The sequence below is a fragment of the Chenopodium quinoa genome, unplaced genomic scaffold (genome assembly GCF_001683475.1).
Source record: "Chenopodium quinoa cultivar QQ74 unplaced genomic scaffold, ASM168347v1, whole genome shotgun sequence".
Taxonomy (NCBI): domain Eukaryota; kingdom Viridiplantae; phylum Streptophyta; class Magnoliopsida; order Caryophyllales; family Amaranthaceae; genus Chenopodium; species Chenopodium quinoa.
This window is the reverse complement of record NW_018742733.1, coordinates 2,266,018-2,292,038: the sequence shown is the minus strand read 5'-3', so window position 1 is coordinate 2,292,038 and position 26,021 is coordinate 2,266,018. Positions and strand designations below refer to the sequence as shown.

The 26,021-nt window shown below is 33.2% G+C and overlaps 2 protein-coding genes and 1 pseudogene across 8 annotated transcripts; all 3 read right to left on the bottom strand.

The window, feature by feature from the left end:
* Positions 1 to 4,363: 4,363 nt before the first annotated feature.
* Positions 4,364 to 11,246, bottom strand: LOC110723807 (protein FAR-RED IMPAIRED RESPONSE 1-like). Of its 7 annotated transcripts, XM_021903183.1 has the most exons (11): positions 10,952 to 11,245; positions 8,048 to 10,228; positions 7,902 to 7,958; positions 7,720 to 7,794; positions 7,578 to 7,646; positions 7,423 to 7,491; positions 7,270 to 7,317; positions 7,057 to 7,188; positions 6,415 to 6,470; positions 6,093 to 6,157; positions 4,364 to 4,690 (listed from the first exon to the last, which is right to left on the bottom strand). In XM_021903183.1, exons 2-8 carry the CDS (start codon positions 10,202 to 10,204, stop codon positions 7,132 to 7,134), a joined length of 2,532 nt encoding a protein of 843 aa, XP_021758875.1. In that variant the 5' UTR covers positions 10,205 to 10,228; positions 10,952 to 11,245; the 3' UTR covers positions 4,364 to 4,690; positions 6,093 to 6,157; positions 6,415 to 6,470; positions 7,057 to 7,131. The 7 variants fall into 7 exon arrangements, with proteins under 7 accessions (XP_021758875.1, XP_021758879.1, XP_021758872.1 ...); XM_021903187.1 differs by lacking the exon at positions 6,415 to 6,470 and having other exon boundaries at positions 7,035 to 7,188; positions 7,578 to 7,640; positions 10,952 to 11,246; XM_021903180.1 differs by lacking the exon at positions 6,415 to 6,470 and having other exon boundaries at positions 7,035 to 7,188.
* Positions 11,247 to 15,799: 4,553 nt separating this feature from the next.
* LOC110723805 lies at positions 15,800 to 18,371 on the bottom strand. The gene has a single exon (XM_021903179.1). It carries the CDS (start codon positions 18,215 to 18,217, stop codon positions 16,127 to 16,129), a length of 2,091 nt encoding a protein of 696 aa, XP_021758871.1. The 5' UTR covers positions 18,218 to 18,371; the 3' UTR covers positions 15,800 to 16,126.
* Positions 18,372 to 21,196: 2,825 nt separating this feature from the next.
* LOC110723804 lies at positions 21,197 to 24,325 on the bottom strand (annotated as a pseudogene).
* Between the last annotated feature and the right edge of the window lie 1,696 nt (positions 24,326 to 26,021).

Here is a 26,021-nt window from a genome sequence, read left to right as displayed (position 1 = left end):
AGGAAAACACAAAAAAAATATTGGAAAAACGATATTGTAACGTCATTTTTGCGTCTTTTTTTGTATGTTTAGTGCAAAAAAACTTATAAACTTAAAGTATTCTAAGCTTATTAAGGATAATTTTAAACGTTATTTAAGATTTCACACATTTTTTTTATAAAAAATTCGGTCCGATCCAAAACCGGTTTTGATAGGGTTTTGGACCGGACCGGACCGAAGACCGGGAAAATGAATTTCAAGACCCGAAAACCGGACCGATTAGTTCGGTCTGGTCCGGTCTGGGTTCGGTCCAGGGTGGTCCGGTCCATTTTTCCGGTCCGGACCGATTTATGAACACCCCTAGGAGTGAGTATGTGTTGGGTATTTGAACCCATTATCATTATTGAATTGGGTTGCTAAGTGTGAGAAATCTCATCATGACTTTCCATTACTATAAGTTGATAAGACAAAATTTGACTTAACTCTAAACTAACCTACCTAGGAACCTACATACTAGATAGAATCATTCTAAATTGATTTGAAATCTTGAAAATTCTATGCTAGAAGAATTTGTTAGGGATATTGGGTACATTTAAAGAATTATATCATAGGTGATTTGGTGATATATTATCCACATGGATTTAGATATGATTTGATAAATAATACTATCTTTTATGAAGTTTGATATTGAATTATATGATTCATGGAATATGTTCTAACTTCCAATTGTCTAGGTTAATTAAGATAAATTAACAACAACAAGCTTGACATTGCCACCTTTTAGTCTAAACTTAATTGACTTCACTTTCAATGTAAAAATTGAGCTTGATAAAAAAAATTACTTAAAATATACATAATCGGTATATTCAAGTAAACAACCTAACCATATTCCAAAAACCCACTAAACAAAATTACCAAATAGAAATTTGACTTAAATTTTCAATATAATTTACACGATTCCAAACTGACTCGAATACCAATCAATCCTTTTTCCACAAGGAACAAGATCGACCCTTGCGGCAAAGTACCCATAAGCACGTGGGTGACCCAAAGTAGTAAAATTGACACAAAATTTCCTCTTTTGTCTGACATATCTTATACTCCAAGAATGATCAAAATACTCGTAATTTGGTTTTAGTTTGAGTTTAGGTACAAAATTATTAAAATCTGTTCGCCATATAATTGCGTTTCATCGATCTCATAGCCACCCAGCTAATTCATACCAAAGACATTTCTAAAATATATCTATTATTACTTCTATTCTTAGCAAGATTTGTGCTTATCTATCCTTAGTTTTATATTTTGTTGTTATATATTATTATTAAAAATCTTATAACAATCATGATTTGTGAGAGTATTTATTCTTATCTAGCTTTTCATGCTAATTACATAAGTTGCTTACATGTATCACATGATTAATTACTTTATATGATGGAGCAATAATTAAACATTCCCCCACATGATGATATCATAATCCCTTTACAAAATTAATTTAGTTTGCATAATAAATTAAATTACTAACTTTATAATATGGAGTATGTTTCTATTTTTGTTTTCTATAATGTCTCAAACTACTATTAAAGGATGCTCGTCTATACATACATGTATTTTTAACTTACTGCTCCATATTTATAAGGATTATTCCATATAAATATACTTCACAATTAAAAAAAAGTTTCACGCTTATATATTACGAGTTTTCCGTTTATAGCAATGAGAATTCAATCCCTCTTTTATCTTTCTTTATCCCACCATGCATATACATAAAATTAGTAAAACATGTACTCCGTAATTATTATTTTTTATTTATTTTTTGTATATATATAATTAGTGCAAAAGTCAAACCATGACAATTTATTAGTTTTCGTTAATAAAAGAAAGATTTAAAGAACACTGTATTGATATGTATTATGAAGATGATATAAATCAATTTAAGTCTTAAATACAATTAAGTTGGGGAAGGTTTTAGAATTTAAAACTCAAAGTGGAGGAAGTCATCGTTCAAATGAAGCATAACAAATTATTAGCATTCCTTTCAATTCCTTTAAGAAAAAGTATTCCATTAAGATTTGACTTAGCAAATTAAATTCAGAGAAAATTGTTAGGACAAGCGCATGCCATGATAAAACCATGGATCATGCATGCTAGAATCTAGATTAGCCTTCATATATATTTTCTAATTAATCAAGTTATTAAACTTGACCAACCTTATCAAAATTGTTAATTTATCATAATTTTATTTGTTACTTGTCTATTTCCTTTTAATTATATATCATGAACTTATGACCTATAATTCCTAACCAATAACTTTACAACAATTGCAAGTCAACTACTAGGAATATGAGATACACTGCAACATCTCATTGGTGACATTTTAAAGCACCCCTATAATTTCAAAAAGGGTAGTTAAAAAAGTTGATGTTTGACTTGACACTTAGATAACCGGTGTACAAAGTTATACTGAGTACATGATTAAATGACACACACGTTAATTAATCGATTTTTATTAATGTTTTACTTGACTAGATATATATTCTTATATTTACAATTTCTTAAATACACACATCTTTTCACGAAAATTGTAATTTTCCGACATAATTATATTTGCATTGAAAAAATACTCATAAAAACCGTATATCCGTACTTCATATTGTTTGTAATATATTTATAATTATAACTTAAGACAAGGACAATACAATACTTGTTTGCTTCAATTTTTAGCTTCATAATGAAAAAAAGAATAAAGTTCAACAAAGCTATTCATACAAATACAAATAATAATGTAACAATATGAAAATAAACAACATATTGAATCAAGGAGAGCTTTAAGGTAACGGGATAATTACTAAACATCATTTTATTTCTCAAGAAGCCCTTTGATTGAGACCTATACAAATAAATCTAGGACACACTTTAATCACATTGAAGATATAAAGAACACTTTAACTGAAAATTCTTTTTGAAGTTTAGGATTGTGGACCTATTGGTAATGATAATAATGAATTAATGATGGAGTTTGAACCCTCTTTTAATCCTTTCAAAACTAAGTTTATCACAATGATATCAGATTCATCATAAACTCTAAAAGCTTGGGTTATTAAATAATACATTATAAAAATATTGTAATTGATACTCGGTATAATCTATTCACAATTTCACACCATATAACTTTGTTTGATTCACTTATTTTTTTCCCCTGTAACATTAGGTCTTCGATTAGAGATGTTTATCACGTAAAAATGTAAAATGGATAATCTACTGAATGAATAGCAGAATTATGTTTCGATTTAGATTATGTTTGGATTGCACTTAGCTTGAAACTAGGAAGGAACACATTATTACACCTACATCTTTATTTCAAGTTTGATGGTTAAAGTTGGGTAGCTTTAAATTGATGAGTGAATAATTGGTGTATTATGATGAGAGTAGGCATAAAAATCAGAATAATAATGTCAAAAAGAAGTAGCAGCCAACTAGATTAGAACTAACAAAATGTCTGCAAATATTTGATGAAATTGGGCCAATAATCAATTAAATATTGTCTAGTCAGAAACACATAATAATCAGAATAAAGAATAAAAATGGGATGATTTCACAGTGGATGAGTAATAGATAACAAGTGCTGTAAATCAACCGCCCAAATTGCTCAACTTCAAAGACATGCCAACCAACAATGAAGAGAGAGAAAGAAAGAGATCCATCTCATAATATGCTCATTTGATTCCTACTTTATCTTATTTTGCCAATAACAGCTAAACAACAAAAAATATGAATTAAAAATATAAAAAAAAAAATTAAAAAAAAAAAAAACCAAACCTAGTCAATTAAGTTACCAAATTCTTTTAAACTGATAAAAATCATCATATAATTTGAAATTCTCTACATATACAATAACTCAATAATTGTGTACCTAAATTATTTTGTTTTGATCAATAGTCGTGTACAAAATAAATAGTATTTTGTAATACTATTTTAAGTTTTAAACGTTTTTTTCGAGAGTACATGGAAGTGTTGAGTAGGATTTCACTGTCATTAAGGCACTAATCTCTATTAGAAGTGGGTAATTATCTAGCGAGTAAATGGAGTATCTTCTGTTACAATTCTCTCTTCAACTTGTCATAGTAATTACTGAGTAGTACTCTGTAGCAACCACTTGATAGACAGTAATGAAAAAGTTCAACCTTTGATTAGGTAATGAATCTAATGATGCCTGGTTTTTGGGTAAAATAATCTTCTTGTGTTTATATGTTGAGGTATTCTATAACTGCATGAGTAATTTTAGAAAAACGTTGGAGTATTAATAAGCGGGAAAGACACTTCAAGATTAACCTAACAGATTAATACAGTATGTGGACAAAACAAAATTAAGGATTCACAGGAGATATAATGAATGAATGAAGTGTTTAACTCCAGAAGTGTAACAAGCAATACAATATATTGGCAATATGATTGAATTCCCGGTTTCCAATCCATCAGAAATGGAAAATATGAACTAGGGTTAATTCATGACGGAAAAAGGACACCTTAAATACTGATATATAGATGAAAGATTATGCATCAATGTGAGGTTTATCTGCATACTTGTCATTACATTCTCTAATTGCTGTAATAAAGCGATATAGCTTATTAGCATCAATATTCTTCCAGACTTCCGGTACAACTGAAATACACGACTCCTGATTGAACGAGCAGTGCCAAAATCAGCAGCTACCTGGAGGAGGAATAAGCAGAGGTAGGTACAAATCAGATACAACAACATCATCCAACCTTGCAATGCTGAGATTTCTTTGTTAAATGAAATTTTACTTGCTGAATGCCCAGGAAAACAGATCAACTTTTCATGAAATAATTATATATTCTTTAATGCCATAAACTTTGCACAAGTGCATACAGTCTAAGTTCATATGCATGTCTGCAGATGAAAAATAAATCATGGCATTATATATATATATATATATACTCTTGAAATTGCCATCAAACCTTTTACCTTGCCTCATAAAACTACCATAATCAACTAATGCCAAAGTATGGGAGATCGGATACTTGGCAACTGCATTTGTCAATCCAAGACTTAGGATACATTTACTTAAGGAAGGCTATTTTGATCCGGCAAGCTAGTTCTCCTAAGCAATCTAAAGTTCGGCAAGGAAAACCTACAAAGTGACAAAGCTTACAAATCCGGTAATAATATCAGGTTTAAAAACCAACAGCCAAAAAAAAATCATCTGCGAAACCATATCAAGATGTCCTTTACGGCTTCATCCCACATTATACTAAATAAATGCACTTATTCAGTTGTTTTTACGCATGCTTCATATGTCATCCAAGTTTAACTTCCTTGTGCAGCTTGTTACAGGCTTATTTCAACTAATTTGAACCCAACATTTTGTCAGGGGATTAAATAAAAATATATTATAACACCCTTACTTTTTATACTTGCTTCCTCAAACTCGTGCAAGTATTTTCTTCAGTAGTTTTAACTTTTAAGTAATTTTATCCAAGGATAACACAACTTTTAGCTCAAACCAGCACAGCAAAATATTCCTTCCAGATAGGAAACAGATACTTGCATATAAAGCAAAAACAAACAAAAAAGCATTTGCACTTGCAAGCAAATGATATTTGATTACACTATTTCCACTTCAATCCATTCCATAGAGAAAGCTAGCTACATATCATTTGAAGTAATCAATATAAAAAGCAAATGAGATGATGAAGTGGATACTTGTAGGAATTAACAGAAGCCAAGATGATAGATGAGTATATAATGAATAAGTCAATATAAGTTAAATTTGACTCCAATGATCCAATCATAAATTTGCATTAGGAAAACAACATAATCATAAGGATTCCCGTGAGATTATTAATATTTTGCAAGAAGATTATCATAAAACTTTAAAAGAAAGAATCAAACAAAACTAGAGGAAGTAAATTGGTGGAGATAACGAGTATAAAACTAGGAGATATACAGGAAACCAAGATGAATATAGGTGTAATTTGTAAATGACAAAAATGGGCAAAAAATTATTTACTTTAGGGAGGAAGATGGAAGGGGTGGGTTAGGGACTTTAGAGAGAGGTGGAGGAAAAAAAAGGACAGACAAGAGGAAATACCTGAGGCAGAATTTGTATTTTCTCCTCAATATGGTAGTCACATGGAATACTTCAGCTGAGTCACTCTGAAATGAAATCCACATAAAATCATGATACTACAATTCTATAGTAACATGGAAGTTCTGATATAGTGATATCAACAAGTCCGAACAGCAGCAACCAAAAAATCTAAAGAAGCTAAATTTGAAATAAAAAATCTTTTGGTTAACCAAAAGTTTGTCCCAGGATTATGCAGTGTTGCCCAATCTTGTGGGCAAAATAGTCATTTCATGTTATTTAGTTTCAACTAGTAGTATATAAATCCATTTTCACAAAATCATACCTTCATTATTTTGAGTAGTGGTTCAAAATAGTGCCAAAGCTGGATCCATTCCTATGCTAATCAAATAAGTCAATAAGTGTTGGAATAGGACACAATATTCGACAAATATAGATCTAGTCTATAGTTTTTCCAAGGCTTTCTAGTTTCTAAAAAATATTTTGAAGGTTCATGACACAGATATAACAAATTAAGTGAAAACAATGAGTAATGCGTGATGGGTCCATAATCCATATCCTGTCATAAACATTGCAATAATTAATTTTATTTTCTCCCCAAGAGGCCAAGATAGACAAAAATCTCCTAATTCCACACAAACTTATCACCCTTATTGCTATAAGGTCGATGATCTTCAATTGCATTGTCAATATACTAGATCCAGCTTCCTTTGGTATCATCCTACCATTAACAAAATTTTACATTTGTATATATGAGCAACTTGAATTTACTAATCCTGTCTCCCCTATCCTAAATCAATCCATTTCTTCAGGGATCTATGCTGGGTATATGGAGATTGTCCAGATTAAAAAGAAAATCTAGAGTTTGAAAAGAGCACACAAGGCATATCTAATACTTCAAATGATAAAAGAACATCATATTGAAAATAAGTCCATAGTAGATACCTCATATAGTACCAAATCTAACCTTTAAAGATATCTACAACTTGATCAATACACGAAGATATCTACAACTTGACCAACACATGAAGAAATCTCATTCTCAAGTGTGCCTAGAAGCATCTCCACGCAGCTGTGCAGATCTTAAATCATGGTCATCCTGATATAGGATCAAACTACGAAGGTAAGAATCATAAATATAATAACATTGTTTACAAACACGACATTTTCAAAAACTTACCTGTGAGCTGTAAGAGAAGCTAGATGATGATCGAAAATCCAAATGTCCCTACAAAGTATAAAAATTAAGCTGGAGGATTCTTTTCAGGAATGGGGATCACAGTATATAGAATTATTGGCTATTAGGAATTTAGGATAAAATTCGAGAGTATACCAGCCCATGTACAGTTTGTTGAGCCCCAAAAAATCCTTCATGATTTGGTCCTATGGAGTTTAATTGCCCCTGTGTCATAAAGAACAGATTAAGAAAAAGAACCATAAATTATATACGTAGTACATAATATCATACAAAATTTCATAATCGCATACCAGCCCTGGTATACTTTCTTGATCAACATAGTAATTATCATGTGGTGGCTCCATTAAGTTCAACTGCACCTGTAATTTTGACAGATTATTCGCAAAACAATAAACAACTTTGCAAGAAACTCCAAACAGTGACTTGGCATACCAGTCCTACTCCTGGCACGTTCTGTTGGGAACCATAGTAATTATTGAGCGATATCCCATCAGAGGTTAAATTTTCCTACAAGTAGCAACAATGTTAAATCAGAATCCAGAGTGCACACTTACAAAACTAAATACAGCCAAAATGGTGCACTATCTAATTGGGGAAATAGCTGAAGGACAAACCATTTGATGCAAGTTGTCCTCAGCATCAGTCAGCATCACTTCTGTTTCTGAAGCTACCTGCACAACAAGATAGCTGTAACACAATCTACACCAAAATTGCACCATCATTCGTGAGCATAAATATTACTCCTAACCATAAAAATTACCTTCCTCTTCTTCACTGCATTCTTTTTTTTGCTAGTTCTAGTTGAAATATTTCCGTGGTATGCTTCAACAATATCATGATCACAATAAGTGTCCCCAACTTCAATAGCACTTCTATTCATGTTATTCACACTAACACAATTTTTCAGAGTATCCACCAGTGTTCGCAGGGTAATGTTGTGGCTTTCTTGAGTTAAAGATCCTTCTTCACTCAGTTCAATGGCTTGCTTACACAAGGCCACATAACGCTGTGCCCTGGTCTGCAACCTCTCAGTTCCAACTACCATCAACTGCGTAGTTTTTGCATCTTTTGTCCACCTCCTCAATATGTACTGAGATGGTATTCTAGAGATACCACAGATTTGTAGAACAAGCATTGCGTGTCTACACAAAAAACCTCTGTACTCAAATGAACGACATAAACAAGAAACCTGAGACTTTGTTTCATCCCATGCTACAAAAAAAGTTTCATCCTTTTCACAGTCATCTACTCGATAAGTAATGGATGTTCCATCTTCACCTTCTTTCCTAGGATGACAGCCGACCACACCCAGAACTTCAACCTGAAATTTTTTGAATATTGCATGTGTATATATAGTTGACATTTGTTTCTCCCAAGGTGAAGGAGACTTCAGTGCAGGTTGCTTGTGCCATGTGTCAAAATCTGCTATAGCCTCTTCCTCATACCTATTCTGCAGAATTGCACCATATTGTTTCACAAACTCTTTCAAAGTAAGTTTTCTTTGAATATATTTGTCAAAAAACGAATATACGCTATCAGTTCGATGAGGAGGGGACATTCCAGCCAAGAAAATATCACTTAAATAAAGAGGAACCCATTTCTTACGATCTTCATACAGTGACCTTATCCACTCATCTTCTTGAAGATCAAACCTACCAACCATTTTCCACCATCTTAAATCAAATTGTTCATCCGTCCATGACTTGAATACGCACTCATTGAATTTTCCAGTAAAATTTTCGTGTCTCTTAGTGACATGTGCAAGATTTTCTGGGAATTTCTCCAGAACATTACACAGATGAAAGCAATGACGTGTATTAGGTAAGACTTCCTGGATGGCAGATTTTATTGAAGGATGTTGGTCAGAGATAATCACCTGGGGTGCACTCCCTCCCATTGCCCTGAGCCAAGTCTTCAGCAACCAAACAAATGTTGACGTCAATTCCTCTGCAATCAAGGCACAGCCAAGCAACATCGCCTGGAAGTGATGGTTCACCCCCAAAAAGAGAACAAGTGGTAGCTTGTCATTTGTCCTTATATATGAGGTGTCAATAGAGACAACATCACTAAAACTTGCATAGTCACTCCTACTTTTAGCATCAACCCAGAAAAAATTCCTAAGATACTGTTCTTCGTTCAAATCTATAGCATAAAAAAAATTAGGATTTTCTTTCTTGACACACTTAAAGTAATCGAGTAAGAATTGGGCATCTCCTTCATCTAGAACCAAGCGATTACCTTTATCAAGTAGAGAACTGCGCGCATCCCTAAGGGATTCATGATTCATAAAACTAGCAGACTGTCTAGACATATCAACAAACATCTTCTTTGTTCGCTCACTAACAGCATGTAATATATCAATATTATTCTTCTCAATCAATTTCACATTTCTGTGAATACGAAAATAGTATGCCAATGCTGGTAAAAGTTCGTGATTATGCTCCTTAATGAACTCATGTATGACCCATTTTCCATACTTGTTTCTCTTGACATGCATGCTAGCCTTACAATCAGTCTTCTTAACACTACAACGCCGGCTACTACCAACATCAGATTCTGGAGTGACCCCATATCTGGAGCATGCAAACTTTGCATCGATAAAATCTTTCGATTTCTTTGAACGTCGACTGTTCTTTATTGAGGTCGTGAATCCCATAGATTTGGCATATTCTTGGTAGAACTTGTACGCAGCTTCATGGGACTCAAATTGAAGGTCACTATCAGGCCCAATATCAATGTCTCCTTCAAGCAGAAGACTGCTTGTCGCAGATGTAGCAGCCCCTACATCCTGATCATGTACCACATTGACAATATCAACCATATTTCCACTAGCCCCTTCACCATGACATATGTCTCCCCTTTGATCAACTATACTACTAGCAACACCAGGGTGACTATCCTTTGTTAGCATATCCATCAACGAGTATATTACGATCTCTATCTACATATAAAATACAAAATTTCCCAAGTGATCACTAACATTATAAAAGGCAAGAAGAACATATAAAAGCAACACAATAAGCTACACAACATTCATAATCTTTATATCTCAGGAGAACAGGAAAGCAAGGTTTCAAATCATTAGATAAACCCAAAATTCCATAGTCTGTTTACTTCAAGCCTAAATTAGGAATTGAGATTCGAGTCCCATTAATTCTTTTTGCTGGTGTTTGGTTCAATATATAGCTAAATTAATTCCATGAAACTCAATACAAATACTAGCTTAACCCGAACACCAAAATACTACCTCCGTTTCATATTATTTGCAAAGATTAAACATTTTCCCTCTTTACTTTATGTCAAATCATTTCAAATATTATGAAACAGAGGTAGTAACAAACAAAAAGAACCCCCCCCAAAAAAAAAAAAAAAAAAAAAAAGCAGTAATGGAAGGTTTACCAGGCGAAATTAAAAAATTCCATTTTTCATAGTTCTGCCATAACATTCAAGGATTTTGCAACAAATTAGCAACCAAATTTAAGTCAAATATCGAATTAAATTCTTCTCGCTTATAAATATGAATAGCAAAATTCTAGCATTTGAGTTAAATTGAAAGCGATAGTTCAATAATCAATTCACCTTAGAAGAACCCTAAATTGAATTAAATTAACGATTAACACAAGATTGTGAAACTGATATTCGATGATTAATAGAAACATCTTACCTATGCTTCAATGGAGGAGAGAAAGCTTACAAGCTGCTTTAATGGAGAATTCAGAGTATCTGCTTGCCTGCTTCAATGGAGGACTGGAGGAAAGAGACATTTTTTTTAGTGGATCTTTTAATTCATTTTGAGTAACATCTTGAGTTAGTTTTGTGGCATGGCCCATATGTATCAAATTCTCATAATCTCATTAATAAAAGTACCGATTAGTCCGGTGCGACCGAAGAGAACCGATCCGGTGTCCAAGTCAAAACTTAGGGTAAGTTTATCCCTAGTTTTAAGATGAGTTTTTAGACAAGTGTTAGAGCAAGATTCTAGCAATAATCTTTATCAAGACTACATATAGTGTTGAGATGAGTTTTGAATTCTAAAACCCATCTTGAGAGTTGAGACTATACAAATGAGCAAAAATAATTATGTTGTCCAATAGTGAGTTGCCAACTCACCATATTATAATAATTAATAAATATATAAATAAATTAATGTTATAAATATTAATTAGATAAGTATATCTGGAGTAGGTCTTGGAATAATGTGTGAAATTGGATAAAGTCTTATATGAGTATGAATAATAAAACAGTAATTAAAATTTAGTGAAAATTTGATGTGGCAGAGTTGAAGTATAAGTCTCAGTCTTGGGATAAACTTACCCTTATACTTCGTACTTTCTAACTTTTATGGTCCAATCTGACTAAAACCCTATAATGTAAAGGCAAAAGCTAATGAGCGTCCCCGGGGCATTAGATAAGAGAATTAAAGTGCAAATATTAGAGTAAAATTAACATTAATTACACTGAACGACGCGTGATTTTGTCATGAATTCCTAACTTAATACCATTCTAACCAATATAATTAATCCTTATCTAACGCCCAGGGGCACTCGTTAGCAAGATCGTAATGTAAATCTGTAATATCCAATTAATTGATACGTGTATTTAAACTAGTATTTGGTTGAAAATTATGCATAAAACTCTTAGATTGGACACAATTTATTTAATTGCATACCATAAACACTTAATTTAAAACTATTTAATTACTAGACAATTATAGTTGATATTAATAGCCAATCAACTTTGTACCAACTAGCTCAAAACCCGATTTTTCATGAAAAAACGTATATTGGATGTTACTATTTGACTATTGGTAGTTTAGTACAGCTCATAGCACTCACATTAGTTGCTCATTCTCTCTCTTCCCAACCGATTTATTCATGAGCTGGTAATAAAAAAATAATTGAATTGCTCGTGAGCATATTTTATTTTGTTCATTAATGTAGTAACATTTCTACCATTTTTGCTCATCAATTTTGGATGAATGCTAGGGCCCACGAGATTACTATTCATCATGAAATTTGCTCATTCAATGAGCAAATTCTGAAATGCTCATGAACATTTTTCATTTTCCTCATTAATATAGTACCATTTCTACCAAATTTGCTCACCATTTTTGCTCATGAGCAAAAAAGTGCTTACTAATGTGAGTGCTCTTAGGCGCTCATGTAACTACAAATGCACAATTGGAAGATATCTTTACAAACCCTTGAAAAAACAGTTTGATTTTCTACTATATACGTTAACAAAATCTGTGACATTCATGCTCTCCTACTTGAGGGGGTTGTTAAGGACTTCATTTAATTATAATTAGTGTTGTATTATCTATCCTCTAATGTTACGTTTTGGGCTTAAGGCTTTAGCATAATCTGCTAACTTGTAATTAATTTAGTTAAGGTCCAAATTTATTCATTTTGTCTACATAATTAATTTAGTAGTATAACAACAAGAAGAGCAATCTGAGCATTGAATTACTTATGTGCAAAGGGGCAACCATAGATAACATTATTAGTTTATTGCTAGCTGAGAAAAAAAACTAAACAAGAGACATTATATGCAATACCAAGTAAAACCACCATTTACTGTGATTGTATTGCCTTTGATGAAAGTACAAGTACATATAAGCAGAAAATATAATGCTACTTGTAAGACTTTTTAAGGACTAATGAGAAATGGAGAAGTAGAGGTAGCAATACTACTAGGAGAACAAAAATCGGAATGGGATTCGTCAGAGCAATAGAAGTGAAGTAGAGATGTTTCTTGAATGGTAAATTTGAATCCAGTAACAAGAAACCGGAGGAAAGAAAAATTACTACGAAACCCAAGCAGATAGATGAATATGCAGCACAGACGCGCCTGAACCTGTAGTTGTCTCCTCTGAGCAATCCCAGGAAACAGGAGAAGAAACCGATGGCTAGAAAAACCAAGGTGCCTATATATAGTGAGGGTATGTGCTGAAAATAGTCTGCCAATCGCTGGGGAAGTAGTGAGATCAACCAAAGGTAGCAGATTAATAGCACCTTATTGATCTTCTCATTGCTGTCTTCTTTACTGTAACTGTTGCTGTTGCTGCTGCTGCTGCGATGATCTTCCATTAATTCTGTACGAAAGGGGATTTCATTCAATTTGAATAATGGAGTAGGATTGTTTGGGAAATGAAAAAACAATGGCTAAATGTCTAGAGGTTGCATTATTACTTGGTGACAAGTTGCTTATTTGAATAAGGGAGTAGGATTGTTTTTTATTTTGGCTGACAAGTTGCTCTCCTCGGTTGCCATGCTGAAAGCACATTTCCGTGTTGACTGAGGCTAACTAATTAATTTAATGGAGTGATGTAGAATACATCAGTTGCTCTGACGTCGATTAAGGAAAAAAATAAAGAGAATGAGGCATACATCAAGGGATATAGGGAGTAGTACTACATCAGCTCAAGCTACAATGTCAATGGATGGTGGCATATAATAAGCGTGATACATTCATCATATCAGCAATACATCATTAAGGACAATTGATCATCACCAACTTGATGTTATAAACTTATAATGAAATACAAGTTGATTATTTATTTGGTCAAGTAATTATATTTGAAAGCATATTTAGGTGTCGAGAAACTTCTACCTGCTGCTTAAAAAAGTCTTATTTTAGCCTTGGCATCATTATATTAAACTTCACAAGATTGTTTTTGTATGATTAATTACATTGAATTACTTCAAAACTTCAGACAAAGAGAAAAAAGATGACAGACTCCATAAATCCAGTGATTACCTCGATTGGGTCGAATTTCATGGTGGGTGATCGGGTAATTGTATCTGATGTTTCTCCCCACATCATGGTTACTGGAAAATTAATTGCATTCGGTCCAGAGCTACTCTTAAGATCTGTTCCCATATTTCCCTCAATGCATGAAAGCAGTCAAATAGGAGACGGAGGCAAGTCAATAATAAGCCGCGTTGGTGACAGCTCAGGACGGATCTTTGTGATGCTCACAGATCACTCGAGCTTCCAACGAGGCCATGAAGAAAGATTTCAAGATTTCATGAAGGACCAGCTTGTTAATCATGATAATAAAGAGTCACAGTTTCTTGATGATGCTGATGAAATCTTACCTTCAAACAACTTTACATTTGCAGCAGTACGTGATGAGGCACACTTGGAGTTTGAAAATGAGATAAAATGGTACTTAATTGGTAATACTACTAATAACGATATCAAGCTATGTATCGATGAACAGCTTGCATCATCCTGGTTCAATGGAGAGGGTAATGATTACTCAGGCATAATTAGACCTCCCTCCAGAGGTTTATCTGGTTTTCATCAGCCTGTTGAGTTATCCACTGCAGACTTGCTGAATTCCCGTCTGCATATTGGTGAAATCAAGTTTTCACATTTGGATTATATCAAGCGATGTCTTAGAGCCTGCGAATTGGATATTAAGGGGAGTCAACTACTACAATCTACAAATGAGAAGAGGTTCAGCAATTTTTGTTCACCAGCAGCGCCACAGTTGCTCACTCCTGTTGATATATGTCTAGTAGACATGCCCCCATGTGGTGGATCTCAAGAAGACAGTTTTCAGGAACCCAAACAGATTATTAAGATCACTTGGTCAATCTGTTTACAACAAATAATTCAGATGATGAAACATGCAGGGACGAAAGTAGACAGTCAGATAGGCACCATGATCATAACTACCTTTGTCGCCAACACCACTGTCAACTGCGAGGCTGCCATTCACAGTGGCTCCTCCCTTTCTTGGCTTGATTATGTCATGACTGGAATTTCTGGCTTGATTTGTGTGCTTATGATCTCCTCATGGATGATTAAGCCCACTAGGTACAAAAATTCGTCTTCTGCAAGCTCCACTGCTAATCCAGCCAAAGACAGGAGGGAGGATATAAGCCATCTTATGGCTGGTGCTTCTGTTACATTTGCCTCCATGGGCATCTTCTTTAATATTTTTAATCGTCTTCCTACAGTATATGCTGTCAGCACTATCTGTACCTGTATGACTCTCTTGTTGACTGCTTTGTTTTATGGCTCTACTTCAAAGTAAAATCGCGCTCTAGGAAGAAGGTAGGTACTGCCTCTGATGTCAAATTAAAGAAAAATTGAATTTTCTGCTATAGCAATTCATAGTTTATGTATGTGATTAATCCTCGAGAAGCTTATATATCATAAATAAACCAAGGCAACTAATTACCAAATTTTCCAAATAAAGTAATGTACTTGTAGATATTAATTTTACTCATAGCTCTTCTAGTAACAATTTGTCTTATTGCCTTCTAGTTAAACCCCATGTATGAAGTATAGACTTTTCTAAAAGAGAACACCAATATATGAACCACTGCTCAGTGCTCACCATTTGGCTTTAATCCAGAGTGGTAAACCATGATGTGAACAACGACATACATTACTTGATGCAGAGTACAAGGAAACAACATACTTGGAAATATATAAGACTAAACAAAGCTAATCCATTGCTTGCTTCTCTTGCACTCGTAAATTTCAAGGAGACGAAACTGATACAGTACAGTTGCATTGTACTTAAGACTTCAGAAATATGTTTATAAAGCAATCAAAGGTATAAACAACAAAGGAGAACATAATTAGTAATGATTAGATTAAGGCTCTTTGGCAAAAGATTAATAAAATTAATTACATTACATTCGATTTACTTGCATCATGCTGTCTAGCAAATCAGATAGCAAAATATTCAACCTCTGAAATGCCTTCCAAGTTCAAACCAGCCTATCTACAACTTCTAACACTTTGTAATTACATCTACTTCTTTAGCCTGTACATGGTACTACCAAGCAAAATATATAAAGATAACTGAGAATGCATCTTATTCGGATTTAACCCTAGACTCTAGAGAGCCCAGTTTTGCCGATTTGTAGATGTCAAAGATTTTCTGTACCCAGGCAATCCGATCTAAAATATCCATTTTTGGAGTCTCAGAACTGTCAGGACACTCAGGAGTGCCATTAAAACTAGTTTGAGCTTTATTCACTTCAGTGCTAATTGGTGTTGTGACCTGACATTCTACCTTACTCTCATTTTTCTCTTCAACAATAAGTTCTTCCCTTGAAGACTCTAGACTTGGCAAAGAATTCTCTGAAGTTTCTTTCGCTGGTGTTATCTCTTGAATAAGAGCATTATCTACTGCAGAAGATTGAGGGCTCTCTTGACGGTTTACTGACAAGGTTTCCCTTCTACTTTCCTTTTGAGTACTCTGAACTCCAAACAATTCAGTCAATGTTAGGTGATCATCATCTGGTTCTTCATCTGATTTCATCCCTTTAGAATGAGAAGATAAAGAAAGTGAAAAGCCAGAAGATTCGGATTCACTGATCTCAATAACAGTTTGAGGACACCATGGAGTTACTCGAGACCTCTTGGAACAAGGTTCAAGTTGATCAAAACAATCACTCATTGCCACCCCTTCGGATTTTGGACTAAAACCAGGAGGCACTGACAATGATATTGGTTTTGTAGTAGTTTCTGCATCTTTTTCTCTTTTCACACTATATACATGGTCCTTCACATCTTTTAAATCCTTCCACCACTCCAAGTAACTCATTGTAACATCCGACTCAAAGAGCCTGGATGGAATATACAGTTTAACATCTCCAACAGGCCTATTGTAATCATTCCAAGCAAGATTTAGGCTGTCACTTACCCTAGGGAAAACACAAGGGATGTCTTGATCAAACCCAAACTGCATCGAAACACGATGAGGCAGGTATTGCTCAACACAATTCAACCCAACCAACTTACTATTCCTTAAAATCCTAACATAAGACTCCAAATCAATAGAAACATCAGAACTAACAGACACCCAACCAGCCTCTTCTACATACATTTTTCCACAACCCGAGCCATTATTCAAATTCGTCGTATAAGGCCTCCATCGAAAGCTCTCCTTAGCAGCATCAAAAGCCAAACCAACATCATCATTTTTCGGGTTTGCAACTTTGTGCCACTTCTGTAATCTAGACATACCATCAGTCACATAATTCGGTTTAGGACTCAATGTAGTAAATCTTTCCCAAATCCAAACCTGCAGCAACTGCAACGGCGACGACAGACACAGTCTGCTTACACTGCCACCATCAACCTGATCACCCAATTCTCTCAACCACACAATCTTTTCTTTCAACAACCTCAAATCTTTATATATACTAGCAAGAACAGCAGGAGCTAATGCAAATTTAGTACCTCGGGCTAAAAGTATAGCAATGGGTAAAACACCCTTATTGATAACACCATCAGCTTGAGAAGGCAACACATACCTTGACAGCCAAAGAGTTAAAAAAGCTTCGTGCTCGAATTCGCTCCCGTTTTTCATCCAAACATCCATCCACTGATAATGGGATACCTTCCTAGACTTACTATTATTGAGTTCAGAGTAAACTACTTCCAAATTACGCTTAACTTCCTGCAATTCACTTGAAGAAATTTTACTCAAAACAGAGTCCCCTGTAACAGAGTAACCACCCAAAACCATAATATCCTCTAAAGTTATAGTAACTTCACCCCAATTGAATACAAATGTGTTATTTTCAGGACACCATTTTTCACAAATTGAAAAGAGAGAATCCCTGAATCTAGGTATTTCATATTTTGAACCCATAATTGGTTCATAAATTGAAGTGTTTTTCCAAGTAGATTGAAATTTAGGGAGCAATTTATCAACCCAATTACTCCAATTTTTTGCTGGGTTTTTCCAGCCATTGAAATTGATTTTATAAGAGAGAGATTTAGCGATTTGGGAAATGGGTTTAGTGGGGGTAGAAATTGGAGGAGGGTTTAAGTGTTTTTGTTGTTGTTGTGAAATTGGAAATGAGGGTTTGAGAAAATGGGCAATTCTGAAACTGGGTTTTCCTCCAGAAGGTGAGATCATTGTTGCTTCTCTTTCCTCCATTAACGTTTCCATCTTCAACTGTGTGACTGTGTGATTGTTGATCAGAATTTTGGAAAGATGGAAGTTTGAAGGTTTGAAAAGGAGAGAGAAAGTTAGATGGGGAAGAATTGGGTTTTGTGCAAACTGAAAAATGCTCTGTGGTGGGTCAAGAGTTTGAAAAAAAGGACTATTGTGTACCCCAATTACTTTAGTAGAGACTACGAGTATTTTAGGTTGATTTATTTACATGTGTTGTTTCCGAGATTATTTGGAAATAAAAGGTTTTCTTAGAAATATCGATTGTTAACCTTTATGTAAGGGGAGAAAGAAATCCGACTAGTGAGAAACATTCCAGAGAATAAGGGAGCTCGAATATGCAATCTTCAAATGCACTTCTCATATCTCCTTCATCAATATTGCCAGTCGTATTTTTTATGCTTCTTTGTTTTCCATATAATACATTAGTTTGGCGAAACTAATTATAAAAGTGTAGTAATTAATTATAAAACTGCTTATCTAAAACCAAGTTCCTTAAAAAAAATACGCGCCTTTTATGAGATACTCTGACATTATGTAAGAGATTTTATAATTCGCACAACAACTAGAAGTAAAAAGATAAAACAATTGACTAACTTGATTCATTGACCTTTTTTTTTTTTACAAAATGATTCGACTTCTAAATGTTTTAATAGAAGCCATCATTCCTTCAACCATAAGTTAGAGTTTTCATTTAAAATCCTAAACATTCATGCATTTGTCTATCTAAGTACAAACTCATAACCTAATGCACTTATCTATTGCCAATGGTAGCAACTGCAAGGATAACAAAGCCATATTAGTAGATTTCACAAAAGTGTTATCCTTCATTGCTTCAACTCTCAACTTATCATGTTGTACAATCAGTGCAAAAAAACTTATCACGTTGTACAAGGGCACACAACATAAGCATTTCAATGAATAATGACCAATTCAGTGTGATGATTCTAATATCGATCACATCAAGAAATCATTGAAATCAAAGCACCCCCCAAGTGTAAAAACAAGGTTATAACTTATAAGCCACGAAATCAATGAAAGTGAAGCGCCCCAAATCCAACCATAAGGTTACAAGCCAGGAAATCAATGAAATTGAAGCACCCCCGGGTCCAACAATTAGGATATATAGATAACCCTAATTTGAGCTCCACGGTATAAGTGCAATAGTTGATAGATTATGCCAAATGTTTTTGTCTCTACTCTTCAACTATATCAGATTAGCAAAATCATCTAATATGAAAATCTAGAGAAGTAAATAAGATGAATTAGAAAGTATGATAAACTATAAGAAAACGGTATGGGAAAAAAGACTTTAAAAAGGGCAAAAGCCAATGAATACTACTTTGTTAGAACCTTGCTTGGGCAAATTCTCATAATTGGATATGTGCAATTATCTAAAGTTGAGGTTATTTGTTTTTGACTAGAAAGCTTGAGGGGTTTGATAAACAAATTAATGTGGAAAGAATAATATACCACAAAGCATGTTAAAACTTTTAATTTTGAATAAATGTAAAAAGTTAATTAAATAAGTAGTATTGATAAGAAAGAGAATAAAAATAAAGATAAATGTATAATTAGGATCTAGACTGATTAGATGAGATGCTAGACTATTACCTTGTACTTTTGAGCTTATGAGCAATGCAGAGCAGGAGCACATCAGTTATTATTATTATTAACTACTCATATTAAGTATTACTCCATAAGTTTTAATGATTAATTATTAATTATTAATTACAATTGGATATTGAGCCTAGCATAATAGGACTCGGTAACAGGTGTCAATATAGTAGAGAGAAATACAACCAAAAAGAACATGGCCTATGAACAACAATCTGAAGTGCATATATTGCACGTAGTACGTATTAAAGAACACTTTAAATTGACTAGACTAGACCAGATCCTCGTGCAATGCATGGATATAACAAAAGATCGATAGAGGTAGAGTTTTAGCTTATATATATACACAGAGAGAGAGATATTTAGTTATACAACATTACTTAACTTTATACCTATACTTGGGAAAAATAATAAGGTTAACACGTATTGCATGCAATACTCTCTTAATTACAACTTTTAGTTAGTTCTATATCAGTTTGTAAAAAAAATAAAATAAAGAACTACTACCTCCGTTACACATTATTTGCAACGATTAGACATTTTTCCTCACTATTTTATATCAAATCATTTTTATAAAATGAATAAGATAACTTAAATTTTATAACTAAGTTAACAGAGATATCTAGTTACTCATGCAATACTCTCTTCATAACTATCTAGTTGACATACTTTAATTAGCACATGATTAAGGTAATAATATCTCAACCATTCATTAATAGCACAAAAGATCGGATGGTGTACAAGCTCTAAGATCTTTCTAACCTTACATATAATCAATTCAACCATTTTAAAGGTCACTATATACTAAAATGAGGTAACTTTTTCTAAATTGACGACATTTATATAGAGTCACTATATATAAAAATAACGTAACTATATCAATTGTGACGATATTTACACAAAAGTCATTATATACAAAAATAAGATAATTATATCAATTTTGACAAAATTTACATACAGGTCATTATGAACATAAATAAGGTAACTATAACGACTTTGAATCTTTGACACCATTTACATAAAGGTCACTATAAACAAAACTAAAGGTCACTATACATAAAAATAAGATAACTACATCAATTTTATAACATTTCTATGTTGCTAATGTTATTATATACAAAAATAAGGTAAGTATATATAAACTTCGGGTAATTATATCAATTTGACCCCTTATCCAGAGGTCACTATATACAAAAATAAGCTAACTATATCAAATTATAACAATTTTGACGACATTTATATAAAGGTCAATATATATATATATATATATATAAACAAGGCTGCAATATCAACTTTGATGAAACTTGCACAGAGGTCACTATATCTAAAAATAAGGTAACTATATTAATGGTTTCTATATGCAAATTAAGTTCACTAAATATAAAAACAAGGTATCCATATCCTTAATATGCACAAGTATATACAAATAAAGGTCACTATATAGTACTCCGTACTAGTATAAAAACAAGATATCACCCCATGCCACAAAAGAGTTACTATATGTAAGCCTATCACTCAAGTAGCTCCACCTCCGCACTACCAGCTAGTCAGCTACCGTGGATCACCCTGCAACTAGCAGCTCGCCACCGCACCAAATCTCGGCCGCTGCACCGCTCACCAAACAACGATTTAAGCAGCAACAACTCCGGAACCACACCACGAGCAGCCACCTAAGCAAACAGCAACAATAAAGCCAAGTATTATAACTTGTTCACTTTCGTTTCTCGAATTTAATTCCCAGAAAAAGTTACTACCTGTCAAAACCATCTTTCATATATCATATAGTCATCAAAAAAAAAAAAAAAAAAAGTAAGCAAAACAACTATGACAATATGGCAATCATGAGCTTAATTGGTGGCAAACGACTAATCGAGGCCTTGTAAAATTAGATTCAGAGTGCTATGCATGGAGTGATTGGAGTCTATAATTCATCATTTTCCACTTAATTTAGATAATGTACTCAAACAAAATACAAAGTCGTAATAAAATTCAAGTAATCAAGAGATATGAAAAATCTGATCAAAAAAAGTAAAGCTAAACACAAAGATGCAAAACAAGCTAAAAACAGAATCATATGAAAGAGAAAAACAAATTAACACCTCGCACTTGAATTCGGAATCAGAATAAAATCGAGTAATATAATCGATTAACAACTGAAACCTAATAAATATTATCTTAAATCGATTAGAATTTTAATAATAACCAGCAATTATCCAAGTTATTATATCAAAGATGTTAAATCAAACTAAAAATCAAAACCCTAAGTGAGAGAAAATCAAAGTAACAATAATTAAGTGCAGTTTACGAAAGCAAGAGAAAAATTTGCTCCAAAAAACATATTTTAAAAGCTTGTATTAGCAATATCATCACCATTCTTCAACAGAATCATCAGATTCGTACAAATTCTAAAATACAAAATAATTTTCGGCAAATTTCAAGATAATAATAATACTCAATTTTTGTTAAAATAACCATAAATTGATAAATTTAAAATTTACCTGCCAGCTTAATTGCAAATTGTAGAAGAAAATTTGATGAATCGAAGAAGAAATCAACAATGTTGAGAAGAAAGAATTCCCAAATTGTTGAGGAAAGAGATGAGAAAAAAGAAAAAACGGAAGGTCGAGAGGAGAGATAATACTACTGTCAACTGTGAGGGGGTAAAATGTATGAAAATGCGTTTAAACTTAGATGGAATGTCATCCGCTAGATTATAATCTACGGCTAGGATAAATTGTTTTCAGTATAAGAGTTGTTTTCACATTATCCACTCCATATATATATATATTTATACTCTCAATTTAATCGAAATAGAATTCTAAACTAACTTTTTTTTTTTTTTTTTTTTTATCTTATGAAGTCTATTTACATCCATTCAACGTGACGCGACACTTTGCAAAAAGTTGAAATGCCAAGTGTCGCTGTCTCGTGACCTGACTATATATATATCAAGACCCTCTTGGAGCTTGGTTCAAGTTCATTTTCTGCCTCGACAATCGAGATATTTTACAACTATCTTCATCATTTGAAGCTACATAATTTCTCCACTGGCTAAAGTAACAAAGTGTAACACCTGCCTTGTAGGACTTTAATGTCACGTATAGCTTGCTATCCATAATTGGCTTATTGTAATTATTCCTTTGTGTTACCACTTGGAAAAACAATATTAATTGGGATATCTTGATCAAACCCAAATTGCCTCGCTACACGATGAGGAAAATATTGCTCTATGCAATTCAATCCAACAAGCTGACTAACCCTTATACACCTTCCATAAGACTGCATATCAAGAGTGATTGAGTAAGGCCTCCAAATAAAATCACCATTATCATGATTACTGACTAAATTCACTTCATAGTATTCCGATATTTCCACTTTATGCCATCTTTCAGCCCAACATAAACCGCTAGTCATAGGATTCGATTTTGGGCTGAATTTCGAAAATCGTTCCCAAAACCACATTTGTAACAAATTCAAAGGTGCACATATTTGAGTTATTTGACACATTCCCGTGGTCCTTTTCACTCAAAGCTCGAATAGCTGCAATCTTTTCCTTTAAGTCTCTATATATACTAGAAAGAACAACTGGCGCAAGCGCAATTTTGATCCCTCTGGATAAAAGTATAGCAATTTTAAAAACTCTTTTATTTATCATCAGCAGGGAGAATATACCTAGACAACCAAAAAGATAAAAAAGCTTCATGCTCAAATGCTTGCCTTGTTCCCATCCACTTTTCCATCCATTGTTTTTGGCTTGGCTTCCTACTCTTAGTCTTAATTAACTCTGACCGCACCGCCAACAAACTCTCCTCAATTTCAAGAAATTCCTCCGAATGAATCTCATCAGTCAAGAAAAAGGCCCCTGTAACTGAGAATCCTCCCAAAACCATAACATCTTCCATGTGGATTCGAAAGATGGTTGCAAATTCTCAACCCAAGAACTCCAATCTTTTAATGGTTTATTCCAGCCATTAAAACGAATTTTTGAGGTCAAAGAATGGAAAATTGGGGAAATGGATGTTGTGGGGTGGTACTTTGGAGGCGGGTTTATGAAAATTTGTGCCTGATTTGAAGGTGGAATAGAAGGGTTTAGGAAATGACCGGTTTTGAAAATGCATCTTCCATTTAAGGGTGACAAAATCAATGAAGGACTCTCCTTGATTAAGGGTTCATTTTCAACCATTTTTGTGGTGTTTGTGTTGAAACAAATTGTGCTTTTGGATTTTTTTTTGAGTTTGGAGAAATTGATTTGAATGTAAATTAATGGTGAAAACTCATCATAACATGTATTTTACATACCATGGTGAGAGAGTGTGGAAGTAGAAGGAAGAGAGTCAAATTATTGGTGTTTAATATTCTCTCTCTAAAAAACGGATGTGTTGTAAGAAGTGTGGAAGCAAGATCAAGTAGATACATGTGTATCATTTGTTTATGTTCTTATCTTTCCACCTCTAAGAGATTGTCTCATACAGTCATACTAGATATTTTTTTAAAAAAAATTGTATGTTGTTAAAAGATTGTCTAATATTGGTAATTTTCCCACTTGACCCCCCTCTCTCTCTCTCTCCTCAATTATTGTGCCCATCAAATAAATAATAAATATAATGATAAAAGGACAAATTATGGGAAAACTGCATAGCAAAAGAAAAGTGATGGAGGTGCATATGCATGCATTACATGAATTTACGGATAAAATGATTCAATGGAGTAAAGGAATAATCTTATTTGAAAAATAAAGTATCAGAGAAAGTGGTGCATATTCTAACAGATTAGTACTCATATATGAGTAATAAGTATTTAAATGTACTAAGTATCTAATAGCTAGATCGAGAGAGAATTCCAAACTCCCATTTTCCCCCTTATGCTCTTATTTTTGAATTGGTAGCTCAGGGAAATAAATTTGTTAAATGGGATAAATTTTTTTATAATTTTAGATGAATATAATAAAAAAAAATGAACTTGACCATTCTAACATAAATTTCCTAATTTAATATAAGATTTTAACTTCAACTTAAATTGTAAGAATTTGTCTTATTATATACTAAAAACGGATGTTATTAAAAGATTCTTACATATCTTATGGAGTAATTGTAAAAATTTGCCTATTGTTCTCTCTCTATCTCTCTCATCATTTATTTTAAATTTTCATACTTGTTCTTTTTATCTCTCTCATCAATTATTGTCCCCATTCATAGTGTACAAGTGTACAACCCATTTATAACGTACAACTTTGACTTTGTTTCTTAAAAACGTTTTTCAAAAATGAAGGATAGAAAGAACAAAAAAAAGTTGACTGACAAATTGGTTAGAATTTAGAAGTATCGTAGGTGACCATGTGGTGGGGTAAGGGGGTAAAACCGTAAAAGTATTTTAAAAATCTTAAAAAATCAAATTAAAATTTTTTTAATTTTTTTTTTAATTTTTAAAGAAGTAAAGTATAGGTAAGAAAAAAGGAGAACTATTGGCGCATAGGCCCTCTATATTTCACTTGCAAATAATTAAGATGACATTTTTGTAAATAATGGGAACTAGAGAAAAAGCGATGGTGGAAAATATGATGACAAAAAGTACCACTTCATGCATAATAGCTAGTACATAAAAAGTACTATGTAGACAACTTATATTGTATTGGTACATTATACATGCAGAATAATACTAAAAATATACCGTTGTACCATTAAAAGAGAGAAAATGTACCACCAAATTCCAAATCGCCCTTCTATATGCATGCAAAATACATAGATGCACTCTAACAAAAAAGGACGGATTACTAGTGCATCTTGGCGCATAACGCCTATATTTTTTCTTTGCAAATAGGAGGGTAAAATGGACATTTGACATTTTAAATGGTACTTTTTATGGTTATAGTGGTACATTTTTGTGTATTATTATGCATGTATATTGTACAATTATGTCTTACTAGTACTATTATACGGAGTATCTCACAGTGGTATAATATTTTGATGTATTATTTATATACTTATTTGTACCAATAGCAAAATATTTATATACATCACTATAACATTTAAAGGTACTATTTACCTATGAAATGGTACTTTTTTCATGGCCACCTGGAAGCTTATCCCCACCACAACTTCAACTTTATTACTACATTGCTCTTATATGTAATGTTAGTAAATAGGCCTTATGCACCAGGGGTTCTCCGGAAAAATACATTAAGAAA

Coding starts and splice junctions, on each gene's coding strand:
- LOC110723805 (XM_021903179.1), bottom strand. CDS start 18,217: ATGGAAACGTTAATGGAGGAAAGAGAAGCAACAATGATCTCACCTTCT.
- LOC110723807 (XM_021903180.1), bottom strand. CDS start 10,204: ATGGATATGCTAACAAAGGATAGTCACCCTGGTGTTGCTAGTAGTATA. Junction 7,959..8,047: donor ATGCAGTGAAGAAGAGGAAG/GTAATTTTTATG, acceptor CTTGTTGTGCAG/GTAGCTTCAGAAACAGAAGT. Junction 7,492..7,577: donor AAGAAAGTATACCAGGGCTG/GTATGCGATTAT, acceptor TTTATGACACAG/GGGCAATTAAACTCCATAGG.